The 11492-nt window shown below is 54.1% G+C and overlaps 1 protein-coding gene across 2 annotated transcripts; it reads right to left on the bottom strand.

The window, feature by feature from the left end:
* Window positions 1–105: 105 nt before the first annotated feature.
* Window positions 106–9544, bottom strand: TCTE1 (t-complex-associated-testis-expressed 1). Of its 2 annotated transcripts, none has more exons than XM_040552808.1 (6): window positions 9511–9544; window positions 6617–6887; window positions 4589–5157; window positions 3104–3553; window positions 982–1184; window positions 106–369 (listed from the first exon to the last, which is right to left on the bottom strand). In XM_040552808.1, exons 2-5 carry the CDS (start codon window positions 6795–6797, stop codon window positions 1008–1010), a joined length of 1377 nt encoding a protein of 458 aa, XP_040408742.1. In that variant the 5' UTR covers window positions 6798–6887; window positions 9511–9544; the 3' UTR covers window positions 106–369; window positions 982–1007. The 2 variants fall into 2 exon arrangements, with proteins under 2 accessions (XP_040408742.1, XP_040408741.1); XM_040552807.1 differs by lacking the exon at window positions 9511–9544 and adding an exon at window positions 9370–9381.
* Window positions 9545–11492: the final 1948 nt, after the last annotated feature.

Genomic DNA, 11492 nt, shown 5'->3' on the forward strand with positions numbered 1-11492 from the left:
CCCTTTCTGATCCATCAAGCGGGTGGCTGTGGGTGGCAGAGCCACCGGTGTCCGTGTCCGTCAGGCAGAGCAAGGCACAAGCGGGTGGGTGGCGAACAAATTCTCTTGTGAGCACTGGGAACAGTTTTTACTTTTCAGCTATGTCGATATGATCTAGCTCTCTCCGTCTCTCTCTATATGTACAAACAGTATATCACAATGTTGCCTTTTTTGTTGGAAATATCAAAGTACAAAGATTGTAAACCAAATCGGTGTAATAAAAGTTTCAGATGATTCACGGAGGCGGCTGTCAGCGGTGGGTCTGTGGGCACGGGTCGTGGTCAGAGCTGGGAGAGAGCCGGAGCCCCCGTGCTGCTCCGAGGGCAGGGGCTGAAAGGGGGGAAAGGCAGCCATAAGGGGAGTGTTTTACTCAAAAATGCAAATAAAACCAAGCCTCTGAAGGACAGGCTGACCTCCCAAGGAGCGCTAAAGCACTGCTGATCCTAGCACTAAAGCGCTGCGAGTGGATGCCGTTCTGCAGCAAATTAAGGATGACAAACGGCATCCTAGGACGAGGCTTTGGACAAAGCAAGATATTTAGAACCACAGGAGGCTGAGCAGGTGAGTGTCTTTGCTACTGTCAGGTACTGTCAGAGGCTGCCCCCCTTTCCTGTCACAGCAGAAGACCCTGCAGCCAGCTAAAGGCAGCCCCGGGCAGCGGCTGTACCGTGGTGTCCACCATGCGACCTTTTCTCTCAGCTCCAGGCAATGCTGCCTGTTCGGGGGGAGCAGAATGCCTCTGCACGGAGACACACTGGTGCTTTGATCCCTGGGGGGCAGCAGGGATGTGTGGGCAGCTGGGGAAGCAGCCCCAGAGCCATCCCCTGGGGGTGCAGGGGCTGCATTGCCGACCCCAGGTGCTCTGCTGGAAGCCCTCCTGCCCCCACTTGTGCAAGGGGAGGTTTGTCGGCCCAGATCCCATGCGGGGAGCAAAACTGGTACCTGGGGAGCTTTCTGCAGCTTCCTGGTCAGAGGGGCCCGGCTGGCGGCTGCGGCTGAGGTCCCAGCCGGGCGGCGTGCCGGTTGGCCCACAGCATCTGCCCGATGAGGAACTCGCTCTCCTGGCCCACCTCTGCCAGGCGGAGGTCGAACTCGGTCAGCGTCTTGTTGCCCGCCAGCCCTTCCAGCAGCTGCTTGCCACCGTCCTGCAGCGGGTTGAAGAAAGGAGCCCAAGAGTGAGTGAGGCTTCACCCAAGCCTGAAACGTTGCTCCCAAGAGAAGGACAGGGAAGGAGCGTAACCTTATGCAGCGCTCGGCGATACGACACATGCTAATGACTCCCTCTGGGTATCGTGTCAGGAGTCCTCAAGCTCAGGCTGGGTAATGGCACGGACGGAGAGGATAACCTGCGAGGAGTCTCTGCTCTACCCTGTCCCCCCGTCCCCAGCTCCCTGCTGGGTGGGGACACGTGGCAGTGCGACTAGGTGCACTGTTCCTCATCCTGCTCGGTGCCATTTCCATGGCACGGATGGATGTTGTGGGGGGAACATCTCATGCAGCTCAAGTCCAGCCTGTATGGGGTCAGACAATGCAACGTAGAGAACTCTAGGGAGGCAGCTTGCCTTGGTACATTTCCTTCCCTTGCCTGAAATATGGTCTTTAGGGATGCAACAATTTGGCATTTTTTCCCACAGCTCTTCTCTTTCACGTACCCAACGCACGTCCCGACCCCCATCGCCTCCATCCAGGCAGCCCCCTCTCCCCAGCACCCTGCCTGTTAGACCTCTTGCAAAAAAGGACAAAATGTGAGAAAGGAGAGGAACCTCTTTTTAAAGGGGTACAGAGGATTTGATGCATCCCTAGCAAACACCTCCATTTTCCCATATGCAAAACAAAGACGAAAACAGCAGCCCACTTCCTGGGGTGCTACAGAGCTTCACAAACGGGTACCAGGAGAGCTCATCAGATGGAAAATGCTAAGCACAAAGGTTATTATTTACTAAGCAAAAATCCTGCTATCCTTTCCAACACTTGTCCCCTTGTATCGTTACACTCAGATGGTTATCCATGTCCAGAACCATAAAAATGAGGACTCACAAAAGGTTTTCTGCCATCAAATCCTTTTAAAACCGTTGTCAAACATATTGATGCCAATATTCCTGCCAGCAGGGACAGCTGGTCTTGCTGTCTCTTTATTGTGACAGTGAGAAAAATTGAGGCAGCACAGAAAGTTTAAAAGCCAGCATGATTGCATTTAGCTGTCTAGTTTCAGATTTCTAAAGCTCTTTTTTAATCAGCAGAAGAGAAGTGGTCTGCTTTGTGGGCATGTTGCACACTGCAGCTCTTAGGGATGCACTAAGATTTGTGGATGCTTCTCTGCCTAGAAAATGTGAGCCTGTGGCTCAGGAGCCACAAAGAAGCGTCCAGACGTGACACTTTTGACCTACCACACCACACCAGAGCTGCGGGGTGAATTAAAGGAGCTCAACAACAGAACCAATTTTCTAACAATCTCCTCATGACGGACAGGAGAGATTCTGGGGAGGGCAAAAACTGCCTGTGTGCCGCTGTATGACAGATGGCACAGCAGATCCGAAGTACAGAGGATATGAATAAGGCCCTCGTCTTATGCCACCTATCATTTTTATCTACTCCCACGTGGGTAAAGTGGCTGTGATTTCCCCAGGCATACTCCCTGGATTTCAGTCTCCTGTGGGGAAAATCCCTCTCTGCCCAGAAGCCTGGAAGCCAGCATCTGCCTGAGAGCCCCGTGAGAAGAGCTAGACATGAGTGAGATAAAAGTGTGTGTGTCCTCACAGAAGCTTTTCCCTTTTCGCTGTCTGCTGTAGTCTCTTCACTCTTGCAGCTGATTGTTATCCCAGCAAGGTTGAAATGTGGGGGATGCCTCTGCCCTGTGGCTTTGAGGCGGACCAGGCTCAGCGTCTCCTTTACAACTGAACCACGCGATCACAGGATGCCTGAGGTGGGAAGGGGCCTCTGGAGGTCACCTGCTCCAACCCCCTGCTCAAGCAGAGACACCAAGGGCAGGTTGGGACCGTGTCCCAGCATCAAACCTCACAACCATGCCGGCTGTCCAGCTGCAGGGAGCGGGGGTTTCTCTTACCGGCCCTATGTGGTTGCACGACAAGTTGATGCACGTCAGGGTGGCGTTCTGAGCAAGGACCTGGGAGAACAGCGCAGCGCTTGGCTCCGACAGCATGTTACTGCCCAGGTGAATGGACTTCAGGGTGGTGTTGGCCAGCAGGGCACGGCCCATCGCCTCCCCACCCTCGTCCTCCAGGTAGTTGAGGCGCAGATTCAGGGAGGTCAGGGTGCAGTTCTGAGCCAGGGCCTGGGCGAGGGCCTGAGCCCCCGCGTGACGGATCTTGTTGTTACACAGATCCAGGGTTTCTAATTTGCTGCGGTTGATCAGCTTGCCGACAGCTTGTGTCCCCGTGTCCCCGATGAGGTTGTGGGACAAGTTTAGCTCCACCAAGGAGGGGTGATCCAGCAAGCTGCGGACCAGCAGCCTGGTCTTGTCGTCATCCACGTTGCTGCGTGTCAGCTTGAAAACCTGTGGGGTAAAGGACAGGGACACTGAAACAGGTGCTTTGGACAGAGCTTTGCACAAGGTCTCTAGCCTGTGGCTCACCAGAGATGAGATTCATCTCCCTTTGCTTTAGATGCCTTTAGCCAGTGGGCTAAAGTAGGTGTTTGTATTGTGGAGAGGGCAGGACACGACACTGAGGTCCCCTGCCTGTCCCAGGGTTCATCTCTTGGAAACTCCCATTCCTCTCGTCTGACTCTGTGGGGTCTCTAACACATAGGGCAAAATTAAATGAGAGAAAGCTGTCCAAATTTCTGCAGGGACTAATAGCTAAATTCACCCCCAATCACAATCGGATTGTCCAGACAAGCACATGCACTGGTGGTAACCCACAGTGCTCGTCCTTAAGGGCAAGGCTCTGTGTGGCCAGGGCACCTCAATAGCCATGTGAGAGGTGATTTCCCTTCTGGAAGCCACGCAGAAAAAGATTTCCTAAAGCATGTCAATTTGGAGAGAGTGTTCGGCCAGGTCGCTCTGGTGAGTGATGCCTGTTGGCGTTTAGGAGAGGCTAAATATCTGCACTGCAATTGTCAAAGAACTGAGGGTTTTGTTAGCACCCGGAAAGAAAAAGCCCCCTCACTCTATGCGAATATTTCCCCATGCTCTTCCTGGAGGTCTTTGGGGTATGTCAAGATTTATTTACCGAGCCAAAACCTGTCCCTATGAAAAATCCTCTGGCTTTCTCCTCTCTTCTCTCCCAGAACCACATACAGAATTAAAGCAGGAGTGTTGCTTTCTCTTGGGCTACAGGGAACAAGTTTTGAGGGAGCAAATACGGTTTTCACCCTCTGGCAATGTCTTCTACCAAGAGCATAAACAGAAAGAGATGCTCAGCAGTAGGCCAGTGAGTTAACCTCTCTTCACTTGGCCAGACAGGAACTTGCAAAGGGAAGGATGCTGCCAGCAAGGAAAACTGAGCCTAGGGTTTCTCCCCCTCCTCCCCCTCCAAAGGGAATCTGAAGATCGAGCTGAGGAAGAAAGATTTATTTTGGGATATATTACCTTCAATTTGTGACACTTCTTCACGGCACCAGCCAGGTTGCAGCAGTCCTGGTAGGTGAACTTAAAGAGGTTCCACTCGAAGTTCATGCCGCAGTCCTTCACACCATAAGTAAGATGAAGCTCTTCAAGGTAAGGGAGAGCAGTAACGAGGGCTCCCAGGTCGTAGTGATGCATGGGGACCTCGCCAAACCCCAGATCACTCCCTGAATCAGAGATGTCATCTGCCTCCTCCTTTGGATCCACCTTCAGCGGCGGCAGGAACTGATCAACCTCCAGTTTCCGCACATAGTCTTTGCAGAGCGGGATGAGCTCCAGAACCTGGTTGGGGTCCGTGTTGTTGGGGACAAAACTTTTCAGGATGTTCTCCAGGTGACGTTCAAAGAACATCCGTTTCCAGCTGCCCCCATAGCTGGAGATGTCACACACTTGCCAGCGCTCAGTGCAGCACCGCTTCCAGTAGTCCTCATCACTTACTAGGTTGGCAGTGACCGCGAGCGGAAGGCCAGTGGGGAGCCTGTCCAGCACCTTCCTTTGGTGCTCAGGCAGGAGACGGTCTAAAATAGGGTTCTCTGGAGGGAAAGGAGAGGGGGAGAGGTTGGTCTGTGCTGTAGGAAGTCGGGCTGGCCCTGTGGTTCTGCCCAGACCCCCAGTTGCTGATGCTGGCTCCCCTCTCACTTGCTATCAGCTGGTGCAGGGAGCTAAGCAAGCAGAAAATGACTCATTTTTGTGTAGGATTTCTAACTTTTATAACAAAGCATCAGCGTAATTGGGTTTACCCTCATAATATTTGGGAACTGCACCAGAAACTTGGCTCCTGGTTTAAATTTGGTTTTAATGCGGTTGATATTCAGAGCAGGACTTCTGCTGCCAACAGAGCTGCGCCAGGCTTACAGTGACGGAAGAACTCGGCTTGCCAGTTGCTGAATTTTCTCCCTTTGGTTCCTAAACATATTAAAGGATATTTGAGAACTGAGTTACCTGCGTGCTTTTCATGCAAGTCCTCATGCCTTTTTATTTGAAGTCAGGTGTCTGTCTTACCCGTGTGCCTATCTGCACATGGGGAATCAGATTTTGAGGCACAAAATGGGGTTAGTCTTATATTTTCTCTCTCTCTGTGGCATTCCCTCCCTAAGGACACCCAGAGTCCTACCACAGGCTCCTCCTAGAGTCTCTTCTCCATGTCCCACAGCTGGCACTGCAGGACTTTCTCTGCAAAGTCCCACAGCACAATCAGCTGTGGGACAGGTACCGGCAGAAGCAGGATAGCTTCTCTCTGGATCGCGTTTGGCATCGGACTGACTGATCAGGCTGATAGGACCATGAGGTCTCTGAGCTCGGCCCCCCCAGGCACCACACTGTTTTACAGCCCACGTGTGGACACATCCTTGGGCCTACCTTTGGGCTTTGCTGCTGCTCCGCTGAGTGACGGCTAGGCCCTTTCTCTCCCCCTCCCAGCCCGTTCCCAGATGAGATGTGCTTTTTATATTTTACTATGCTTCACCCGTCCACCTGCTTCAAAAGCACATTCCCTGCCTGAGGGTGTAGCCTGTCACATTGCCACCAAAAGCTGTGGAGGAAGCCTGAAGCCGTGAGCACCACGTGTGTTCGGAGGCTCCTGGGAGCAGGGCCCGTTTCTGCATCCCTTGCAGAGCACTCAGCATGACAGGGACTCCATCCCTGTGCTGGGAAACAGGCCCGTGTGTGACCCACAAGAAGGGACCAGAGACCTCGTAGCCCTGCTCGCAGCTGAGGGGAGCGAGGCCAGCAGAGCATGGAAGGAAGAAGAAAATATGGGACATGGATAGGACAGCCGTGTCCTGGATGGCAGCCTGGAAGGCGAAAGCCATCCCAGGAGCAGGCAAGTACATACTTAGCAACTAAACATTTTGTCTAACTAGCTGCCTGGGGAGATATTTCCCCCACTGCTCCTTTGGGCTGGGTACCACACTGCGCCTTTCGGCTGCCTCTGTGCCTTGCTGGCCCTCTGCTCCCACACACCCTGGGGGAGAAGCTCTCCCTCCCGCTTACGGGTGAAATTGTGGATGATGTGCTGGAGGCAGAGCTCGGTGAGCCGAGGGACGGCGGTGAGGGACCACTCGGGGTCCTTGATGATGCGGTGTACGCAGAAGGAGTCGGCGGTGAGCCTGCTCTGGGAGCGCCGCAGCGAGGGAACGGGCCTGCTCCTGCCAGCAGCCACCGCCTGCTGCATCCCGCTCACCAGCCACGTCTCCTTCACGGGAAGCACGAGGGAAATTGCTCGAGGTCAGGAGAAGGCCACCACGTTTTCCACCTGGGCTGCCTGAAAGAGAAAAAGGCAACCTTGGAAAGAGACCGGCTGTAAGGGTGCCCCGCTCACACAGCTCTTCTGTCATGCAGTTTCCCCCTGCCCTTCTTCCGCTTCCTCTGCTGGCACTGGAGGCACTGCAGCAAAGCAACTCTTATTTACCCTTATCTTCATACACTGCCTTGCACAAAGAGGTCTCTAAACACTACATGTAATAAACAGATAATAGGGTGGTGTTAATTCAGTGTGCTGTTGAAGAGGATGGACAGGAATTGATAGCTCACTGTCTTTTCCAATAAAATAAATAGACGAAGCTGGCAGGAGCTGGATTTAAAACAAAGGAAAAAGGTGGTTCTTCACGCCGGCTACGGTTAAGCTGGGGAATTCCTTGCTGCAGGATGCTGCGGATGCTAACAGCCTGTGGAGGCTCCAGGACAAGTTCAGGGAAGAAAAACCCTTTGGAAATGATTCAATGCCCAGAAACAACACCTGTCAGAGTCTGAAAATGGTTGGAGGTGGGAAAGTGCAGGTGGAAACAAACACATGTACTTGCGTCTGTTTTCCACTCCTCTGGGGGAACCTGCTGCTGTCAGAGAGGGACACTGGGCCAGATCACCCCCCGGTTTGATCCAGTGTGCCTGCCCTCATGGCTCTTCACAGGCAGATGCTTACTATAAGTGCATTCATTTTTTTCTGCTTTGCTCAATTATTCTCCAGCTGAACTCTTTCCAAACATCCATTAACTGACGAGATGGGTCAGACCTGTCCAGACCCACACTAAGCAGATATGAGCTAAGAGAACCAGCCTGGACCAGAAGGCAGGATGCCCATCCCTATTAGCTCTGCAGAGCTTTCCTAGACCAAGTTTTCCCATTTGCTGCTTCCCACCCCAACCTCAGGAGCAGTGCCACAGTTAGCATGAGTCCCTCTTTCTCTGAAAGCTCTGTAAGGCTTTGTGAGCTTGCCTGCCTCTGCTCCTTCTCCTTCCAAAAGAGACGTGAGGAAGGGCCTGCAAAGGAACCTGCAAAAGGGGAAGAGAGATCTGCGAAATGCCGAGAGCTAGAGATCAGAAACAAAATGATCCACATTGTACTGCAGCAAATGTGTCAGCAAAGGCTTCTTCAAATACACTTGTAGCAGGTCCAGGAAGAGAGGAACCATTTCGGGACGAGAGTCAGGAGACGGGGTGAGGGAGAGAGCAGCAGCAGGGCATCCTCTGATGCAAAGCAGGAGGACACAGGTGCCAAGGGGAGCTGAATTTCCTGGCAGGCACTGCTACAAAGATGGCAAAAGCAAAAGCTGTAGAAAAAGGGAGCCTGGTCTGAAGAAGGGTGGGTGTGGGAGGAGAAGGAATGGACCACGTGCAAATGAGAGAGCTGGGAGTCCTTCCTCTGACCTCCTCAACCCAGCTGAAAACCCAGCTCATGGTGCTTGGCCGGCTTCAGCAGAAAGGCACAGCACAGCCAACACTGGCAGAGGAGAGGTGACTGGGAGAAATGCTTTCTCCTTGCTCAGCCCTTCATCCCATTCGAAAAGCATCTGTGTCACTTGTTCCCCCAGGCCACTCACAGCTAACTGGGGCTTCTGATGGCTTTTCTGACCATGGCTGCGTCCCCTCGCCTGGGCTGCAGGAGGCTCATCGAGCCCATCCTCATAGCTGGGATGCTGAGCATGTATTTAAACGGCAAACCAACATTTCACTTACACCTCCTCTGATCTGGAGATGGGACATCTGCTCAAACCTAAATTTCTCTGCTCTTTAGATTCACCCCAAAGCCTAGAGAGCCTGATCAGGAGTCGTGTGGGAAGCAGTGACCTCTGGCTGGTGACTCCTACCGGCAGTGTGGCGGTCGATGATGTGTGGTGACAGTACAGACCGTGTTTACTGGAGAGTTTGTGGATGTGGGGGAAATTCATCCTGAGTACGGCTATGCCTGCAGCTGCAGTGGCATTCACCCCGAAGCTCAGGCCACACAAAAAGTGAGGAAGCTCTCACATCATTGCTGCAGCACTCTGAAAATGCTGGCTGTCCTGCAGGCGTCCCTGCCTCTGTGCTGTGGGCAGAGGGAGGAGATGTTGGCCAGGGGTCCTAGTGCTGGTGAAGGCTGCTGATGCCACCAGCACTGCTCCCTGGCATTAGGCTGATGCTAAAGATCCATTAGGGCAGCGTATCGCACACTGCCTCTCTGCAGTGGGCCTTAAGTAAAGAAAAAAAGAAAAAAAAAAAAAAGGATGCCAGACGAGGAATCTATTTAGCTTCAAGCATAATGAAATTTGTCTGTAAATGGATATCAGGCAGAATTAGGCCAGCCAGCCACTTGAGAAAATGGCTCATGTCGCCACCGCCCTCCAGCTGGTGCTGAGGGCCAACACCGCGGTCCTGGATGACCGTCAGCACGCCAGACCCCTGCCCCCTGAGGGGCTTCAGCGGCAGAAAAAGCCCTTTAGGGACCGAGCATCACCCCCGCACCCCCTGCGGCTGTCTCGCTCGCCTCACCCTGGGGACCCGGGAAGGCGTCTGCACTCCGGGAGGCACGGCACGCAGCCGGCTGCCTCCCAGCCCCCGGCCCCCACCAGCCACATCGCCCAGCTCACACTGGTGGGGTCTCCGGGCATCACGGCCCCCCGAGCCCCTCACCTGCCACCCGCTGCCAGGGACACGGCCACTGTTGCCTGGTCACGGATGTGGATCCGGGGCAGCAGCGGCCACGGCTCCGGGGCGGGACTCTGGCACCCGGGTAACCCAAACACATCACCCCCAGCCCGTCCGGCACCTCCGGGCGTCACCCGTGAGGATCCCACGCCACGGTCACGCGTGGCGCCCCCCCCGGAGAGGCCCCTGCAGCAACGGGGGGCACACGGTGCTGCTGGGACGGTCAGGTACCATAGCCACACGCGGGTGTTTTGCTGTTGCCCATTTGCATTCTACATCTCACCAGTAACAACTTGCCGAGGGTGTGCTGTCAGCTCCCGAAGCTGGTTTGCTTCCAGGCCCTAATTTTGGGGCAGTCACCTGCAGGCGGGTCACAGGGGGAGGAGAGCAAATCCGGGAACTCCCCTGAGGGCAAGCAGACCTTGGTCCCTCTGCTTCACGCCCATCTCTCTCTTTTTTTTCCGCTCTTTTTCCCTCCTGCTAACAAGCCTCCTCTTGCAGAGTACGGCAAGGACCTGATCCCGAGCAAAACAGTGGCTGCACACATCGCACAAAGGGATGTAAACATGCCTCTCACTTTCCCCCTTCCTCAGACCCAAGCGTTTTGGTATTCGCCAGTAGCTTTCCAGGCTGAAATGCGACTTTTGCTCTTTCAAAATGCTGATGTGCTCGGCAGCGGGTACATCACAAGCCCAGCCAGTGCGTGCCCTGTGGGAGCACGCATAATGCTGTCGCCAGCTCTCGTGATATTCCTGCGAGTCCCCAGGTAGCTGGCATTTTTGGGGAGCTGCACCGCCTCTCGGTTAAAATATATCTCCTGGTTGTGAAGAAGAGGTTACAAATGTGATCTGAGATTACCCCAAAGGCTTCACTACAAGACAGCAAATGGGGAAGGCATTTGGATTAAAAAAAGAATCAAGATTTTGAGGCCTACTTCGTGACTTTCAGTGATGTGCAGCTAGACTTCAGCAGCAATGTAGGAGTGGCCTGATGCTGTCTCTCCAGCTCCAGAGAAGAGCGTGAGGCAGCCTGGGATTCTAGCTGGTGTTTAATCAGGGGGGATGCCAGAGCCCTGGCAAAGCCCTTCCCAAAAGCTGGCCCCACACTAACCATTTTATTTCTGGGAGCACATCTTCAGGGCCTCTAAGATCTTGCTTCTGAAAAAAAAAATTATCGCAGAGACGACATGGCCCAAGTATTGCAGTCAGTTGTGGAGCTGGATGCAAGCAGGTGTTGAATCATTTGCTGAAAACAAGCAGTGGTACCTTCAAAATGGCCAGGTTAACGTCTCCACATTTATTTCCAAGCACATAGGCATTAGCATGCGCTTCCAGCAGGGTTTGCAGTGGTAGGCACTTCAGATGCCAGCTCAAATGCAGTTGGCTAAGTGTGGAGGGTAAAACACCCATCCCATTCCCATTCCCATTCCCCTCTTCGCATCTGGGATCACTGCCATTCCCGAGTGGCTACAACTCGGCAAGATGAGGACCCCGAGGAGCGGGGAGAAGCTCCAAAGCCCCTCCTCCAGGCCCCCCTCCTGTTGCCTTCTGCTAGAGAGCACTGCTAAAAAGCGGTCAGCACCTCCTGCAGCCCTGGGGGAAGCAGCAAAAGGATCAGGAGGAGGAAATAGCCCCTGCAAAGCCAGCGCTGAAGGGACGGGGAGCACGGCGTGCCCGCGTGCTGCCTCTCCTCCCAAAGCCTTCCGCTCTCCCCAGGTCCCAGCAGGAGCCGTGCAGCTGCTGACAGCTATTAATAGAGGTGTTGATCGTGGGTTCTGTCTCCTACCGCTCCCTGGGATGAGCACTAATTACCCTTCATTAGCCTGGATTTGGCTCCAGCTCCCACCTTCTAGCCCCCTGCCCGGTGCTCGCAGGGAGAGGCGGCAGCGCAGGAGCCAGCACGATGGGGAGCGGTGCCCAGCTCTCGGGGCATCCCGCAGCCTCATCCCTGGGTGCTGAGGGCAGCGA

This window comes from Cygnus olor, chromosome 3 (assembly GCF_009769625.2).
Source record: "Cygnus olor isolate bCygOlo1 chromosome 3, bCygOlo1.pri.v2, whole genome shotgun sequence".
In the NCBI taxonomy this organism is placed as follows: domain Eukaryota; kingdom Metazoa; phylum Chordata; class Aves; order Anseriformes; family Anatidae; genus Cygnus; species Cygnus olor.